Consider the following 18725-nt stretch of genomic DNA (forward strand, 5'->3'; position numbering starts at 1 on the left):
TTTTTCAGACAAGTTATTTGAAAACCTGGATAGGGAACTGAATATGCCTTTTGTCACCTTGCACGTCAACTCTCTTCTGTTTTTCTTTATCTGTTTTGGTCCTTTTTTTCTCGCAACAATTACAGAAAAAATACATAAAAATACAATATATAAATCTAAATACAGCAAATTTTCATTTCTATATTATAAGAAGAATTCGTGTGTTTTACGGGTTTTAGTATAACCCTCAGGAGTACTACGTCATCCCGCGTTCTGTCCAATCGCATACTTCGTAAGATTGGCTGAAAATTTCTTTTCAATATGGCTTCCGGCGACACTGCACTATGGCTTCACAATAAATTAGGATCTACGGACGATCTCTGGTCAGGCAAGACAATATGTTCCCAACTAAGTCAGAACAAGTTACAGAGTATCCATGCTTGTTTTCACACCTTACAGCCGCATGTGAAGGTCAAACTCATGCTGTCGTTTCTGCACATCCCAAGGCGAAACGTAGAACAGGTAAAAATTGTAAACATTGAAGTTGTTTTTCAATATTCTGATTGTATTTTAGCTTTTAAAAATTTTGTAATGTTTCTCATAAAGAAATAAAACCAATTATGTTGTGATGGAAGTCGTTTGTGTGGTTTCTTTTCATTCTCTCAGTGGTTTTTGCTTGCTTTTATTTTGAAAAAAGATGTGATTGTTACAACCAAACACTAAGTAAACAAAAGAGTTGTTAAGCCTCATATCTTAAAATTTTGGTGTACAGCAAGAGTGGTGCATTTGAAAACAGTGTATGTTGTCTTGATGGCCAGGTAGTAAATGAACTTATAAAAGACAATTATTTCTTCGGGCTGGTACATTTTTGGCAGGGCTGACATCTTTCACCAGCAGTCAGTCCTGCATGTCTAACTAATTTTACTGTGAGTTTCAAACACTGCGACACAATCAAAAGCTTTCACTGTCCTTAATGATCATTGTATTGCTTCAAATGCCAACATGTGCTGTGCATTCTCCAAACAAATTACGTTTCACAAAACAGTTGCATTAGAATAACACATTTCTCTAGGTCCAATATGTTTGAAACTGGATCCTCTGATCTACTCCAATACACTACAGTAGTGATCACCAGATCTGAGTTTGATAAAATTACATTAAGATTTTACTACTTTTACTTATGACTAAATTTTTTTTTTTAGTGGAAAGGTGACCTTGAGGATATTCTGGCATTAGCAACACATGACACAGATCAGTGGGTGTCGACCATCGCGGAAATCCTCCAGACTTACCCCAGTACAGGATGTCTAAATTTAGAACTTGATAACAGTAACTCCACCTTCATGGAAATTCTTACAGACCTCAGTAAAGTGGGTAAGTGGAGAATTATCAGTAAAGTGGGTAAGTGGAGAATTATCAGTGAAGTGGGTAAGTGGAGAAGTCTTATTCCAATGCAAAACCTGAATAAAACTGTGATAATTGATAAGGTGGCTGCATAAAATAACTGTAAATAGAGAATTGCATCTAGTACCAAGGTTTATACTTACTGTTTGTTTGTTTTTGTTGCAGTACTTATACTTCTAGTACTTTGATTTTTCAGTGAAGAAGTGTGCGGGAGTGAGGATGCTACCCATGGAATGCCAGTTCCTGAATAAGACGGCACTAGTAGCCACCACTGGACCCCTCCCCCAGCCCGTCAAACACTTCGCCCTGAAACGGAAACCCAAGTCAGCCATCCTCAGAGCCGAACTTTTACAGAAATGTAAGTAATCTCCCAAAATGTCTGGCCTAATTAGGAACCTGAGTAATGCGACCAGACTTTACAGAAATCTGAGTGAGGACCCTAAATACAGTCAGGTCTCTTTGTTTTGAAATGCAAAATTTATCTAACTCTGCAATGATATCAGAAATTTGAAATAATGGTAGGTTAAAAAGGCAAAAAAGAGTGAATATGATCTGGCAAACTTCTAAGAATTTAAAAATTTATCACAATAGCTCACTTGAGCTAAAAGTTCTAGCGATCTCAATAACACAGATAAATGGTTTAAGATAATGTCCTTGTTGTTGAATTCATAGACAGAGAATGTTTTTATTTTCTTCCTTTGACAGCCTCGGAAGTGGCCAACAATAAAAAAAACAATGCTCCTAACAGTGTTCCCTACAAAGTCCGCAGCTTTGCCAAAAAGATGGACGACACCAGTAAGTACTCTGGAAAGGGAGAGAACTCACTTCCACAACTAATCCATTGCTCAATTATTGTGTATCAAAAAATGAAAGAGCAGTGTCTCTTGCAAAACATTTATATTCTTTTTCTGACATTCACCCTATCTACATGTACATGGTACGCATAATCATACAAATTTGTTGTATCTATTAAAAGAATCAACACACATTGAACCTAGTAAGAGTATTATGTAAATACTGGAATTGAAAAGCACTGGCATAATGACATTCATACATGTATGTTGCAAATGATGCAAGGATTGCAGAATGAGAAAAGAATATTGAATTTTTTATTTTGATTACTGTATACAGGGTTATTTTCGCCCCGTCTTATTTTCACCCTTTCACATCTGAAAACAAGTTTGCCCCGTTTTAAATTCGCCCAAAAAGATTTTGATTTAAGATATTATACTGTTTACATTGAATTCGCCCCGTTTTAAATTCGCCCACGCCAGACTAGGGCGCATGGGACGAAAATTAAAGGGGGCGAAAATTTCCCAGTATACAGTAAATATATTGCCCTTATTCCAGGTACTCCTAGACATCTTCATATTTTCTTTGCTATGGATTATTTTTGTTCAAAGGAAAAATCATGAACAATTTGAATTCATAATTCTAATGTTTTCAGTATATTCAGTTGAGAGTTAAAATGATTTTTTGTTGATTTGTTGATGTTTGATTTCAGCCCCCTTGAAGGGCCTCCCTGGGAGAACCCCGCCCTCAGCCGGATTCCGATCCCCAGGAACTGTGCCAGGGCGGACTAACTCACTGCAGGGAAACCCCCTAGCAGGACACAGACAGAACTCTCTAAAAAAGGAGGGAGGAATAAAGGTCAGAGTGCTAATATAAGAACTCTCTAATAAAGGAGGAGGAATAAAGGTTAAAGTGCTAGCATGTGTGCTGGGGTGAGAACGATGTGAAATAACAAGTGTATTGTTGTTGTTTTTTTTAAATCATCAGTAAGGATTTTATCATTTTAAATCATTAGTAAGGATTTTATCATACTTCTTCAAAGATCCATAATAATTGTGTTTCCAGGTGAATATTTTAATACTTTTACTTTTCAGATACTTTACAAATTATATTTTTCTCTTTATTTAAATTATTATTTTGTAAATTTTAGCTTTTGGAGCTGGAAGCTCTACCCCTGGGTCCAAAGGAAGCAAAAAGAAGGAAGAAAATACAAGGTCAGTAGGGGATTAAGTTGTCATCTGATCAGGGTACGGGATGAGGTAATGTTGATGTTATTTTGTAGTATGAATCCAAGGTTATATCCATGGTCTGACATACATATATTTCCTAAAAAATTGAAGGCTATTGCATAGTTTAAAACTTTCATACACAATGTACTTAGCAACTTTGAATTCGAAAACAAATACATGTGTAATTCATTGAGGCATGTTTTTTATTTTTATCCTTTGTTTACTAAGCAGGATTTTTAAAGTAATCATGGAGTTAAACTTTTAAAAATAAAATCCTCTTGCATCATCTTAAACATTTCTCATTTGAATTATTTTAAGTTCACAGTCATCTAGTAATGACTAGCAAATCTACTGAATTTCAGAAATGGAAGAGATAGAACAAAGGAAGAAAGAGAAGGAAGCAGCTGCAGCAGCAGGGACCAACACAACCACTGCTTCTTATACTCCAGACTATGCTGCAGGTCTAGTGTCTCCTGCCCCCTCTGTAAGTATATAGACCAACACAACCACTGCTTCTTATACTCCAGACTATGCTGCCGGTCTGGTGTCTCCTGCCCCCTCTGTAAGTATATAGACCAACACAACCACTGCTTCTTATACTCCAGACTATGCTGCAGGTCTGGTGTCCCCTGCCCCATCTGTAAGTATATAGACCAACACAACCACTGCTTCTTATACCCCAGACTATGCTGCCGGTCTGGTGTCTCCTGCCCCCTCTGTAAGTATATAGACCAACCCAACCACTGCTTCTTATACCCCAGACTATGCTGCCGGTCTGGTGTCTCCTGCCCCCTCTGTAAGTATATAGACCAACACAACCACTGCTTCTTATACTCCAGACTATGCTGCCGGTCTGGTGTCTCCTGCCCCCTCTGTAAGTATATAGACCAACACAACCACTGCTTCTTATACTCCAGACTATGCTGCAGTCTAGTGTCCCCTGCCCCCTCTGTAAGTATATAGACCAACACAACCACTGCTTCTTATACCCCAGACTATGCTGCAGGTCTAGTGTCCCCTGCCCCCTCTGTAAGTGTATAAGAGTCATTTTCAAAATTTGTCCAAATTCCAACACCAGTATTTTGCAAATTTTAAAATAAATGTGGCAATCATAACTTTTTAAAGTTTTATTTTAGCATTCAAACATCATAGATGCATAAACAATGTTAAAGCACAAAGAATTCTATTAACATATACTAAAAAAACATTATATGTACATGGACCCAACAATAAATGTCCATGGTGTTACTTAGTTAAAAGTCATAGTAAAATCATAATTAAAAAAAAATTAAGATTTTTAGAATAACAATCTCAACATAGTGATAAAATTATTCTATTGAATCAAACTGAAGTTTCATAACAGAAAATTATCAGATAAAGTATAGCTGGAAGTTGTAAGTGTTGTAACTTTTGTATATATCTTACACGTTTAATTAAGTGTTGTAACTTTTGTATATATCTTACACGTTTAATTAAGGCATACATCATTTACCTCAGCACAAAATACTTGCTTTGCAAATAAACTTAGTATTAGAAAACGACAGTACTGTGTTGCAAGTTTCGATAAAATTGTATAAAGATTTAGAACATAAATATAGGAAAAATGTGTTGGTAACACCAAGGATATTTGCATAACACAAAGGACATAAAGGTTACACTAAGGATATTTTGTGTAATACTTAGAAAGAAATAATAAAGTTGTTCTCCTTCCTTCCGAAAAGGATAGTAATGAAATTACCCTAGAGGTGAATATAAGAGTATATGGTTTTAACATAAAAAATTGGCGGGGGATTTCTTTCATTATACATTTTGAGTCTGACTAGTAACAACAAGGATAAAACAGTAACGACATAGACATAACTATCCAATCATAAAATATATGACAGTAGAAAAATGAAATCAAATTGTTATGCCCGAATAATAAATAATTACTATCACATGACTTTGAATCATTGATCAGTACTTGTTAGTGTATTTACATATCCAAGCAGAAGCTGTAACACCAATGACAAAAATAACACAAAGGACACCTTTAAAAGATTCAAAGGTTTACATAGATGAGTCTTAGATCAGCTAGAACTAATTTTTAACGAAGAAAAATTGTGAAACTAGAACATGTACATGTATTTGTAAATGACCAGATTTCAAATATATAGAATGCATTAATCTTTTTATGGATTTTACATTTTCATTTCAATTATATACAGCTAGCCTCTTTCCACAATGAGCTCTCTACATAATACACATCTACAAGATATGATGGTGACAATATTATTAAAACATTAGCAATGCTATACCAGTTTTTATTTTTTACAGTTTTTGGCCTGTTAAAAAGGAACATGGTTTTAGGTTCTGTCTAATCCCGTGCATACATTTAAGTTCATTTTTTCGGTATCTTTATCAAGTCTCTCTTCCAAAGGATCTGATTTCTCTTCATCTGTAGTCTGATGTTCATTATTGACTCCAATTCTTTCTCTTCCAGGGTGTCAGTCTTTTCAGTTTCTTTAGTCGGATTTCCTATCAGGAACTCTGGACTTTTTTAATCTGTACTCTTTTTCATTTTTTTCATTGATATTTTTCTGCCCTCTTTGCTCTTGTATCCACTGATCGTTTGCCAAACTTTCATTGACAGTTCTTCAGGGTAACAATCCAACAAAGTGGCTTGAAATGTAGTGGTCTGCCACCATATCTGGCCTTGTTGTTGTCCAATGCTGCCTCGACTATATAATCTTCACCACCACTTTCCAAAAGCTTATGTACATCCAAGGTTAAAAACTTCTTTCAGCACCAACTTTTACAGGATGTAGAACGGTCACGAGGGATTTCAGTTGGACAAATCTGAAGAACATCCTCAACTAAATGCAAAACTGTATTCTAGGGTAATGACTGGTACATTGTCTCCTTAAAAAAATCTTTTGAAATCCTTTTAGAACAGTTATGAACAATTTGTGACTTTTTCATCTAAGGGTTTACATGATTAAAGGACTTTAAATGCATTTGCAAAGAAATGTTCCGTATCTGATATAACTTTAAAGGTATTTGCAATTCAATGATATAAATCTATCTTTTACGTCTTGGATTCTATTGGCTTCATTGCAACTTTTTAATGTGTCTTGTTTACATCATCTTCATCAAGAGAACATAACTAGAATCCTCAGACTAAAGAAAACAAATCATATTCTGCCTTATTTCACATTCCCTTGTGTTACCAAAAACTTCCTTTGTGTTACCATTTTTAACCATCATATATTTTTAGCACTTCATTATTTATTGTTACTTGAATTGCAATATCCCACCACATTTGTTTTCTGCAATACAGTGAACACAATTACCACTCCATATGCAATACGCTTGTTTCATTTTTCTATCTTTAATCCTTGCTGTGTCCCTTGAGTAACTAAATTTGTCTATGGTGTTACCATTGGTTACTTTAAAGAGCATAAAAGGGGATATGATTGCATTACATAAAGAATTTTTATATTTCAATTTATTCAGAAGAAATAAAAGTTGTATATTTTCCTACAGAAACAAAAGAACATGCAAGAGTATATTAATAACATAAATATTTAATTGTTTTTACATCCATTGTGTTACCAAACATTGTCCTTTGTGTTACTCAAATTATTTATTGAATTAATTTATAGCTCATGGAAACATAATATGAAAAATAAATGCCAATTTGATAAAAATATTTCTGTTATTTTATATTATAATAAACTTTACACAAATGTTGTATTAAAATTGGGAATTTAAAGGGTTTTTTTTTCAATTGGTCCGCGGAGTTACCCAATTCTGTCCTTTGCATAACCAAGACTGCAAAATCATATGATTTTCTAATGGTAAAAACATTTAGTAAATAATTTGGCATTTTAAAACAAAATTAGTCACTGGATAGTTTTAAATAAGGGAGGAAAATAAAACATATGACTCCAACTTTCATTCTTTTAAATTATTTTCTATGTAAATTGTCCATGGAGTAACTAGATACATCCTTAGAGTAACTTTTCTTGCAGTAACAAAATGGACAGTAACACCAGGGAATTATTATATAAATGATTGGAAGTATAAAAGCAATAACTGACTTATGAACATAAAGCACAGCTCCTCGATGATAGGTATTTTGTTATAAACTTGCTCAATGCATCAAAGAAATGGCAAATTAATTTATCATCACAATACCGAAGTAACTTCTAGGACTTAAAAATAAATTACTATTGCAATCAAACTTGCCTTCAACCACATATTGTGCCTATGGTATAAAAGATCTGTGTAAAGTGTCTCATGATATTTTGGCGGGAACAAGACCAAAAGAGGGAGGCTGATAGTGAAGAGTTTCTTTAGGAAAGATAACTGTTACAGATAACTTTTATGTCCTGGTAACTCCACGGACACGGCCAAAATAACACAAACTTAACTTTAAAAAAATCATATTCTTACTCTTTTTCAATCACATTTTAGCATGCATTTAGACAGTATTAAACATGTACAACACGATAAAGGTCATTTTACACTGCTTAATTATATTTACTACATCAATAATCAGAGTTGAAGTCAAACATCCGGCCAAATCACAAGCAATTCTCTTTAATTTTACTCAGGTTGAAGGACTTTTTTCAGTATTCAAGTCAATTTTTAATCGCACTTAATTTTTTTCTACACTTGTAGATTGTTGTTAAATTCATCGGGTAAAAAAAATTTGATTTTTATTGCAAAATTTTCAAAAAAAGCTTGTATAACAGGAATTTGGACATTTTTTGAAAATGACCCATAAACCAACACAACCACTGCTTCTTATACCCCAGACTATGCTGCAGGTCTGGTGTCTCCTGCCCCCTCTGTAAGTATATAGACCAACACAACCACTGCTTCTTATACTCCAGACTATGCTGCAGGTCTGGTGTCTCCTGCCCCCTCTGTGAGTATATAGACCAACACAACCACTGCTTCTTATACTCCAGACTATGCTGCAGGTCTGGTGTCTCCTGCCCCTTCTGTAAGTATATAGACCAACCCATCCACTGCTTCTTATACTCCAGACTATGCTGCAGGTCTAGTGACTCCTGCCCCCTCTGTAAGTATATAGACCAACACAACCACTGCATCTAATAGTCCAGACTATGCTGCAGGTCTGGTGTCTCCTGCCCCTTCTGTAAGTATATAGACCAACCCATCCACTGCTTCTTATACTCCAGACTATGCTGCAGGTCTAGTGTCCCCTGCCCCCTCTGTAAGTATATAGACCAAAACAACCACTGCTTCTTATACCCCAAACTATGCTGCAGGTCTGGTGTCTCCTGCCCCCTCTGTAAGTATATAGACCAACACAACCACTGCTTCTTATACTCCAGACTATGCTGCAGGTCTAGTGTCTCTTGCCCCCTCTGTAAGTATATAGATCAACCCAACCACTGCTTCTTATACCCCACATTATGCTTCACATATGATCAGTTTTTTCTTTCTTGTGAAACAGTCCATACTAGTAAGTGTTTGAGGGATCATTATTGATTGATGAGATATGTTTTGTATAAAGAAAATCATCATTTATCGTGATAAAGTCTGTGTGTTAAGTAATCATGATTAATTTTTTTCTGTTTATATATTGATAAAGTCTGTGTGTTAAGTAATTAGGGCCCCGCAAGGATTTGCGGGTGCCCTATAGTAATCACATTGTCTGTCCGTCTGTCTGTCTAGCTGTCTGTCTGTCCGTCTGTCACTCTTCCGTCCACAAATTTTCTGTTTTTTTCTAATAACTTTTTTTATGGTTGCCCAATCAAGTTCAAATTTGGTATGGTAGTTCAGTAGGCAGAAATACATATTTTGATGCTAAGTTTGGTTCTCTATGTCTTCTGGTTTGGAGCTGGGGTGGTTGGGTAGATTCCTTAAATATGCATAAGAATGAATGGGCAACTTTTTTTATGGCTGCCCTATCAAGTACAAATTTGGTATGATAGTTCAGTAGGCAGAAATACATATTTTGATGCTAAGTTTGGTTCTCTATGTCCCCTGGTTTGGAGCTGGGGTGGTGGGGTAGATTCCTTAACTTTATATACAAAAGCATTGGCAAAGAGAGATAACTGCTGAAGATGTTCCTATTGTAAAACTGAATGCTGCTATGAGTCCCTTGGGATTAATTAGCTTTCCTCCTGAAGAAAATCCAGAGCATTATCTTTATCTGTCAAATTGAGATGAATTACCACCTCTGTCTGCAAATGAAGTTTGTTTTGAAGTTAAGTCAATTTGGAATGCTATGAACACTCTGAAATGTGGATTTAAATAATTATTTATAATTTTTATTTGTTAAATAGTTATGATTTCATTGAATTCGAATAACAAGAAATAGATTAAAGAGGATTTTTTGAACCATTTTTTGATTTACTTTTTTCACTTTATGTTAATTCAAGCATATTATTAATTTTTAGAATAGTTGTATAAAAACCCCATTCTATCATTAATACCGGTACTGAAAAAGTTCTTATTGTACTTTAGAAGAAAATGATGAGAGAGGTACAATTAATCCCTTGGGATTAATTATCTAGCCAGCTGCAGAAAATTTAGTAGGCTTTTCTTTATTCTGTCACTTTAAGATTAATGAAAACCTTTGTCTGCAACTGCTGTTTGTTTGAAGTTAAGGTCAAGCCTTCATGATATTTGCATTCATTCAAGGCTGGCATTTTATATAACACAAATTCTTCATAATTGTTTAAATATACATTAAGTTGTTCTTTACTGCCTAATGTAAGTACAAGGATATTATTTTCAGGTTTTTGAATATTCAGGAATTATCTTGAAATTTTAAGAATACAGTTGCTGTTGCTGTTGCTTATTCTTCGTACATTTTTTAATCATTCCGTAAGCTGCACCCTATTAATTCTACCCCATGGCGGGGCCCTTGCTGACTGGTCAGTTTTCTAGTTTTGATTAATTTTTTTTCTGTTTATAATTTTTTACAGAAGCTGTCCACCTCCACTACCACGTTACCGGGCGTGACGACGGTCTCCCTGTCCACCCCGACCCCCACTGTTACCTACGTCCCTCCTGCTGCTTCACGCCTCACAGCTCCAACACCCCCCACTTCTTTTGGTGAGTGTCCACTAATATTCAAAGTATTTGTCTCTCATTTTGTCAGTCTACTGTAAAATCACATATTTTCGTAGGGTCAAATTTTAGTAGTTTGAGGAAAAACTCTTGGCTCGTGGGGATTTGATTTCGTGGATGAAGAATTGTTAAGTAGTTATGTTTGTAACACTTTACATTTCGTGGTGGACATGAATTCGTGGGTCTCTCCACACCTCAAAAACAACAAAAATTAAACCCCCATGAAAATTTGTGATTTCACAGTATTCAAGAGTAGAGATAGAAGAATTGAAAAAATGTGGATAGATTTTTGATAACTTAGTCAAAGGTCATGGTGAAAAGGTCGAGGTAATGAAGTTTGGATTGAATCTGTTAATATGTCTTGGATGGCTTACGACTTCTTATAGAAAGTATACTGTAGTTAAGAGTGGAAAAAAAATCATCCTCACATTTCAGTAATTATAAATTTACATCACACAAAGTTTGTTTTAGAGAAGACTGAATGTTATATTCTGCTTTTACAGTTTCCCCTGTCACAGCTACTCAGCAACAGGCCAGAGATAATCTCCAACAACAGTTAGAGCAACAGCTCGGCCAATCACAGATCAGGACACAAACGTCAATACAAACCAACCAACCACAGACAGCCTTACAAACAAATGTTCAGCAATTACCCAATCAGAACTCTCATCCACAGTCCCAGCCCACAGCAGCTGCAGCTCCACAGCAGAAGAAAGGGCTCTCTCTCACAGTAAGTCATTGAATGGACTCTCTTCCTCTCTTTCTTTGAGTCCAAGACCTAAATTTAGTTTGTATGTGACAAGTTTTACTGTAGTCTTTGGTGGCATAAAATTTTCATCTAAGGCTGTCTAAATTTAATTATCTTGTTCTCAGACCAATTTTCTCCAAAACGGATGCAAGAGGGAGGCATTTTATTTATCATTTTATTGACAATAAAGTAGATGAGGGAGGTGTATTTTTAATTTTAATTTGTGAATTTTCTTTACAATAAAGATAATTTTTTTAATCACAGATATACCTTCCATGTCTGATCAAAAGGTTTGCTTTATCTATTGCTTTTCAGCATGTGAACATCTTAGGCAATGTCTTTGAATTTATTTTCAAACGAAGTAGCCAAAATCTCTTTGAAAATGGCTACCGGAAGTGATATTTGAATACTAAACTACGAAAAAAATGAGAACAGAACTTTTTTTTCTGGATTGGTCTCCGCAATACAACTTTTTATTTTATCAACAATACAATAAAATTAGCAATGCAGCTACCTCAAAACGGATGCGTGCAGGCCTGAGAACCAGAATTTCAATTTTAGGTAGCCTAAACATGATGTTTTATTATACCACAGCAAGATAATCAAATAGTGATACATGTATATTTTATGAAATGATTTAAACAAAAATCTTTGACTTCAGAAAGAACAGATGTTGGAGGCACAGGAAATGTTCCGGACGTCAAACAAAGTCACTCGACCGGAAAAAGCCCTCATCCTCGGCTTTATGGCGGGATCTAGAGGTACAATATAATTTTTTTAAGATGTAAAGTAAAATATTAATGTTAACATTGGAATATTTTTTATGGCTAAATTTAGTGATCTGTTATGAAATCTACACAGAAATACAGTTTATTTCAAGTATGTGAAACAGTGACGTCTTAGAAATCATAATTATGTCAAAGTGAAATGAAAGTCCGAACCATTAATTCTTTTCATATTATACTCTCAATATATCTCGAATCCTCAGATATTTCAAAGTTTTTTCCCATTGAGTTTGAGATATTGAGGTTTGACACTATAAAGTTAATTTCTTTATACAAGTTTTTAGCTCACCTGAGCCGAAGGCTCAAGTGAGCTTTTCTGATCACATTTTGTCCGGCGTCCTTCTGTCCGTCTGTCTGTCTGTAAACTTTTCACATTTTCGACTTCTTCTCAAGAACCAGGGCCAATTTCAACCAAACTTGCCACAAAGTATCCTTGGGTGAAGGGGATTCAAGTTGGTTCAAATGAAGGGCCACGCCCTTATTCAAGGGGAGATAATTGGGAATTAATGAAAATTTAGTGGTACATTTTAAAAATCTTCTTCTCAAGAACCACTGTGCCAGGAAAGATGAAACTTATGGGGAAACATGCTCAGGTAGTGTAGATTCAAATTTTTTCAAATCATGACCCCCGGGGGTAGGGCGGGGCCAAAATGGCCAACCAAAGTTTTACATAGAAATATATAGGAAAATTCTTTAAAAATCTTCTTCTCAAGAATGACAAAGCCATAATTCATCATATTTATATGGAAGCATGCTCAGGTAGTGTAGATTCAAGTTTGTTCAAATCATGACCCCCGGGGGTAGGGCGGGGCCAAAATGGCCGAACAATGTTTTACATAGAAATATATAGGAATATTCTTTAAAAATCTTCTTCTCAAGAATGACAAAGCCATTATTCATCATATTTATATGGAAGCATGTTCAGGTAGTGTAGATTCAATTTTGTTCAAATCATGACCCCCTGGGGTAGAGCGGGGCCAAAATGGCTGACCAAAGTTTTACATAGAAATATATAGGAAAATTCTTTAAAAATCTTCTTCTCAAGAATGACAAAGCCATAATTCATCATATATATATGGAAACATGCTCAGGTAGTGAAGATTCAAGTTTGTTCAAATCATGACCCCCGGGGGTAGGGCGGGGCCAAAATGGCCGACCAAAAATTTACATAGAAATATATAGGAAAATTCTTTAAAAATCTTCTTCTCAAGAATGACAAAGCCATAATTCATCATATTTATATGGAAACATGCTCAGGTAGTGTAGATTCAAGTTTGTTCAAATCATGACCCCCGGGGGTAGGGCGGGGCCAAAATGGCCGACCAAAGTTTTACATAGAAATATATAGGAAAATTCTTCAAAAATCTTCTTCTCAAGAATGACAAAGCCATAATTCATCATATTTATATGGAAGCATGATCAGGTAGTGTAGATTCAAGTTTGTTCAAATCATGACCCCCGGGGGTAGGGCGGGGCCAAAATGGCCGACCAAGGTTTTACATAGAGATATATAGGAAAATTCTTTAAAAATCTTCTTCTCAAGAATGACAAAGCCATTATTCATCATATTTATATGGAAGCATGTTCAGGTAGTGTAGATTCAATTTTGTTCAAATCATGACCCCCGGGGGTAGGGCGGGGCCAAAATGGCCGACCAAAGGTTTACATAGAAATATATAGGAAAATTCTTTAAAAATCTTCTTCTCAATCATTTTCTAAAAAATAGCAAATCCATGATTGGTCATGGGACTACTTTTGGATTTAAACTTTACAATAAAAAGCCATTTTATACTAGTCCTACCCTTGGTGCTCAGGTGAGCGATGTGGCCCATGGGCCTCTTGTCTTTTTTAAATTCTTAAAATTAATTAGTTGTATCAAAGATTTTAGTGGTAGATATTGACAAGTCAACTCTATTTGAACAAATTTCTCTTCAGACAATCCGTGCCCCCAGCAGGGTAATGTGTTAAGTATCCGACTGAGTGAAAACAAAGAGATTATCCAGCAGACAGACGGCTCATCCAAAGCCATGCTGGCGGACATGTTCTTCCAGATGAACTACGAGACGGGGGAGTGGAAGAGGATCAAAAAATATCGCGAGTGTCCCGAAACCTGAAACAGAGCAGGGTTATTATTAAATGGTAATTATCTCAAACATCTACCCCACCCCTCCTTAAAACCTTAAACAATGCAGAGATACATGTATAATTGTTGGTAATTATCCAAAACATTTATTCCTACCCTTCAAAAGAACCAGAAACAGAGACGTAATGAATGGTAATTGACTAAAGCATGTACCTTTCAAAAACCTGGTGCCTTATTTCATGTCATTGGAATTAAATGACAACATTTAAAGTTGGATTGCATACACAATATCTCACATCTGTAATCAGTCTTTGACATCTTTGTTAAGTCAAGTATTACAGACATTGTATAGGTGTAGCTAATATTCTTATCATACATGTATTACAGGAAGCAGTATCAGATGAGGGCAGATGGAGAACTCAGATCCTGGAACTCCCCCAATCCTTGACGAATCCGCCGCCAGATCTCACATTCTTATTGCTTGTCAGGCCCGTCATCTGCCGTAAAGATGGTGTCTCGGACAGCCTTCATGTTCACTGATTGTCATAAGAAACCGCTGTGTAATAGTAACTTTGACAATGAGAGGCTTACAGGACCTCAATGCTCACCTGAGTTTAAAAAAACAAACAATAGTTCTCACTACCCCTAAAGCTTACAGTTGTGAGAGGAATAGAATTTGAACAAATCTACGGTTTATTTATTCTAAAGATTATATTTAATTATTATCAGGTCCTAGACTGGTCTCCTGAATGATGATAAGAAACACATACAGACACTGGTACATGTACTAACATAAATTTGATTTGAAAAAATTTATTTTTTAACAGTTTTTAGCTCACCTGAGCCGAAGGCTCAAGTGAGCTTTTCTGATCACATTTTGTCCGTTGTCCGTCGTCCGTCTAGCTGTCTGTCTGTCCGTCTGTAAACTTTTCACATTTTCGACTTCTTCTCAAGAACCACTGGGCCAATTTTGACCAAACTTGGTACAAAGCATCCTTGGGTGAAGGGAAATTTAAATTGTTAAAATAAAGGGCCAGGTCTCCTTCCAAGGGTAGATAATCAAGACAATACAAAAATAGGGTGGGGTCATTAAAAAATCTTCTTCTCAAGAACCACTGGGCCAGAAAAGCTGAAACTTATGTGAAAGCATCCTAGTGTAGTGTAGATATTAAATTGTTCAAATCATGACCCCCGGGGGAAGGGCGGAGCCACAATGGGGAATCAAAGTTTTACATAGAAATATATAGGAAAAATCTTTGAAAATCTTCTTCTCAAGAACTACTGGGCCAGAAAAGCTGAAACTTATGTGAAAGCATCCTAGGGTAGTGTAGATATTAAATTGTTCAAATCATGACCCCCATGGAAGGGCGAGGCCACAATTGGGAATCAAAGTTTTACATAGAAATATATAGGAAAAATCTTGGAAAATCTTCTTCTCAAGAACCACTGGGCCAGAAAAGCTGAAACTTATGTGAAAGCATCCTTGGGTAGTGCAGATTCTTACTTGTTCAAATTATAACCCCGGGGGTAGGGAGGAGCCTCAATGGGGAATCAAAGTTTTACAAAGAAATATATAGGAAAAATCTTTGAAAATCTTCTTCTCAAGAACTACTGGGCCAGAAAAGCTGAAACTTATGTGGAAGCATCCTGGGATAGTGTAGATTCTAAATTGTAAAAATCATGACCCCCGGGGGAAGGGCGGGGCCACAATGGGGAATCAAAGTTTTACATAGAAATATATAGGAAAAATCTTGGAAAATCTTCTTCTCAAGAACCACTGGGCCAGAAAAGTTGAAACTTATGTGGAAGCATTCTTGGGTAGTGTAGATTTTAAATTGTTCAAATCATGACCCCCGGGGAAAGAGCTGGGCCACAATGGGGAATCAAAGTTTTACATAGAAATATATAGGAAAAATCTTTGAAAATCTTCTTCTCAAGAACCACTGGGCCAGAAAAGCTGAAACTTATGTGGAAGCATCCTGGTATAGTGTAGATTCTAAATTAAATCATGACCCCCGGGGGAAGGGTGGGGCCACAATTGGTAATCAAAGTTTTACATAGAAATATATATTGAAAAAATCTTTGAAAATCTTCTTCTCAAGAACCACCGGGCCAGAAAAGTTGAAACTTATGTGAAAGCATTCTTGGGTAATGTAGATTTTGAATTGTTCAAATCATGACCCCCAGGGGAAGGGTGGAGCCACAATGGAGGGATCAAAGTTTTACATAAAAATATATAGGAAATATCTTTGAAAATCTTCTTCTCAAGAACCACTGGGCCAGAAAAGCTGAAACTTATTTGCACATGGAAGGATCCTGGGGTAGTTGATTTCAAAATGTCTTAATTATGATCAGTGGGCTAGGGTGGGGATACATAATGTATTACAAGGGGGAAATCTGGTAAAGAACAGAATGGTCAAAGCTTCTCAGGTGAGCGATGTGGCCCATGGGCCTTTTGTTAAGAGATTTTCCAATGACATTTTCCTAGAAAATGTTCCATTTATGATAGATATGATTTGTTAGAACTTATGTATATGCTTTGACATCCTTAGAAGATGCCTAGATAAAGACAAACTGAACAACTTCTATAGCTCAGGTGAGCTAAGAATTGCACAAGATCAAATTAATTCTTCATAACTTATTTATATATTATTAGCCATCCTGTGCCATGCATTCTTTTCTTTGTTTTTAATGTTTGGCCAATCATTTCCTGTTTTAATTGTATCATGTGACATTTTTGGCCAATCATTTCCTTGTTTTGATAGTGACATGTGACACTTTTAGCCAATCATTTTCCTGTTTTGATTGCAACATGTGACATTTTTTGGCCAATCACCTATTCAGATTTAACATGTGACATCTTTGGTCAATCATTTTCTGTTTTCATTGTGTCATGTGACATCTTTGGCCAGTCAATTTGTCTTACTGTGTCATGTGACATGTTTGGCCAATCATTTTCTGTTTTTGTTTGTGACATGTTTATTGTATAAATTTCAGTCCTGCTGAGAAGTATGTTGTTTATATTAAAAGTTGTTACATTGTTATTCATGTTTAATTTGTTTATTTGTTTGTTTCTGTGTTTGAGCATACCACTGTCAGATACATTAAGTTGAACATAAATCATTGCCATCTAAGTAAGAGGATTACTGATGGAGTCAAAATATTTTGCCCATCATAGATATTTTTTCCAGAAATGAAAATGGCTGTGTTGAATGCCCTTGATTAATGAGAATTTTATCTTGAATCATTGGAGACATTTATAGCTATCCAGTTTAATACAGAAGTATTAGAAGATTTCCATTTGTGGTGATAAAGACTGACATACATACACTGTATAGTGTACACTACATTTGATTCAAAAAGCTGGTTTATCCGACCTTACAGTGAACCAGTTAGTTATTAATATACGACCCTAAGTTTTTAGATATTTTGTGAAACATTTTACAGCCTTCTGAAATGTATACTATTGACCAAACTAGCTCTTTGGCTCTAGTAAAGAAATGCAAATGTGCAAAGATGAAATTACTTACTTTTAAAGGTAAAATGCGTCATCATGTACAGATTTTGGGGAAAAAAGGAAATCGAACCATAAACAAGAGGGCAAAATAGCTTCTGGTCTAATTCCCAAGAATACAATAGTACATGAACTATTTTTCTGAATTACTGATGATAATCCAACTTCTTTCGGTACTGTTTTTTTAATCAAACATACTTCATTGCCCTTATTTACCAATACTTACTGCATCAAAACGGGGGGGGGCACTTTGAACATTTGGTATGGTAAAAAGTAGCGTCTGAGGAAAAAGGGGGCCGGGAGGCTGGCACCCCTGATGCTACGTGCCATCAGTGTTTACAATACATGTTTGTACCTAACTGCCGACATCTTATTTCTTTAGATGAAAGTGTTTCGTATATTTTTTTTTCTTTCCGTCCCTCTTATATATTTTATGATTTTAATCAATTTATTCCTTCCAAAAATAAAATAGTAGAATACTTCCTTTTAAATTTCGTAACTAAATGTAAATGTATATATTCATGGTCCTTTGTTTTAATCATATTGTGTCTTAAAAGAGTATATATATATATATATATATATATATATATATATATATATATATATATATATATATATATATATATATATATATATATATATATATATACATGATTCTTTATTAATTTCTCTTTTTTTTTCGTCACCTTGTATCAGAGGGGTTGAGTGCGGACACCCATCCCCCCCCCCCTTTTTTTGCAAAATTCCCCCCTCCCATCGTCTTTATTTCATGCAGTACTTCTTCATTTGGGTTTTGTATAATGATTATATTTTAAAATATTTTGATAAATTCTAATTTTTTTCTTTACCTATATTTAGTACATATATAGACATAGCAACAAAAATTAACTAGCTTCCTTTAATGATTATTTATTCATCTCCCGCCATCATTGCTTAACTCCGATCTACTTTTTTCAAGGAAATAAAATCGGATTACATATTAAAATTTAGCGCCTTAACCACGCTAGGGTGTATTTTTATCGACTGGTTGTCGGCCGAGACGAAATAGCCAATCAAAGCCGCGACTGCCCGCATGAATGGAGGTTAATACAACCCC

At 35.4% G+C, this 18725-nt stretch overlaps 1 protein-coding gene across 3 annotated transcripts; it reads left to right on the top strand.

Moving 5' to 3' along the window:
* The first annotated feature begins 281 nt into the window (after positions 1-281).
* LOC134235937 (negative elongation factor A-like) lies at positions 282-14962 on the top strand. Of its 3 annotated transcripts, none has more exons than XM_062718114.1 (13): positions 282-501; positions 1182-1353; positions 1580-1741; positions 2089-2178; positions 2888-3033; positions 3326-3389; positions 3767-3865; positions 4411-4433; positions 10355-10484; positions 11003-11229; positions 11909-12008; positions 13968-14171; positions 14503-14962. In XM_062718114.1, the coding sequence occupies exons 1-12, from the start codon at positions 301-303 to the stop codon at positions 14144-14146; spliced, it is 1593 nt and encodes a 530-aa protein (XP_062574098.1). In that variant the 5' UTR covers positions 282-300; the 3' UTR covers positions 14147-14171; positions 14503-14962. The 3 variants fall into 3 exon arrangements, with proteins under 3 accessions (XP_062574098.1, XP_062574099.1, XP_062574097.1); XM_062718115.1 differs by lacking the exon at positions 4411-4433 and adding an exon at positions 8609-8631; XM_062718113.1 differs by lacking the exon at positions 4411-4433 and having other exon boundaries at positions 3767-3888.
* Positions 14963-18725: the final 3763 nt, after the last annotated feature.

The sequence above is a fragment of the Saccostrea cucullata genome, unplaced genomic scaffold (assembly GCF_032062105.1).
Source record: "Saccostrea cucullata isolate Sc308-1 unplaced genomic scaffold, CSIRO_AGI_Scuc_v1 ctg1034, whole genome shotgun sequence".
Lineage (NCBI taxonomy): Eukaryota > Metazoa > Mollusca > Bivalvia > Ostreida > Ostreidae > Saccostrea > Saccostrea cuccullata.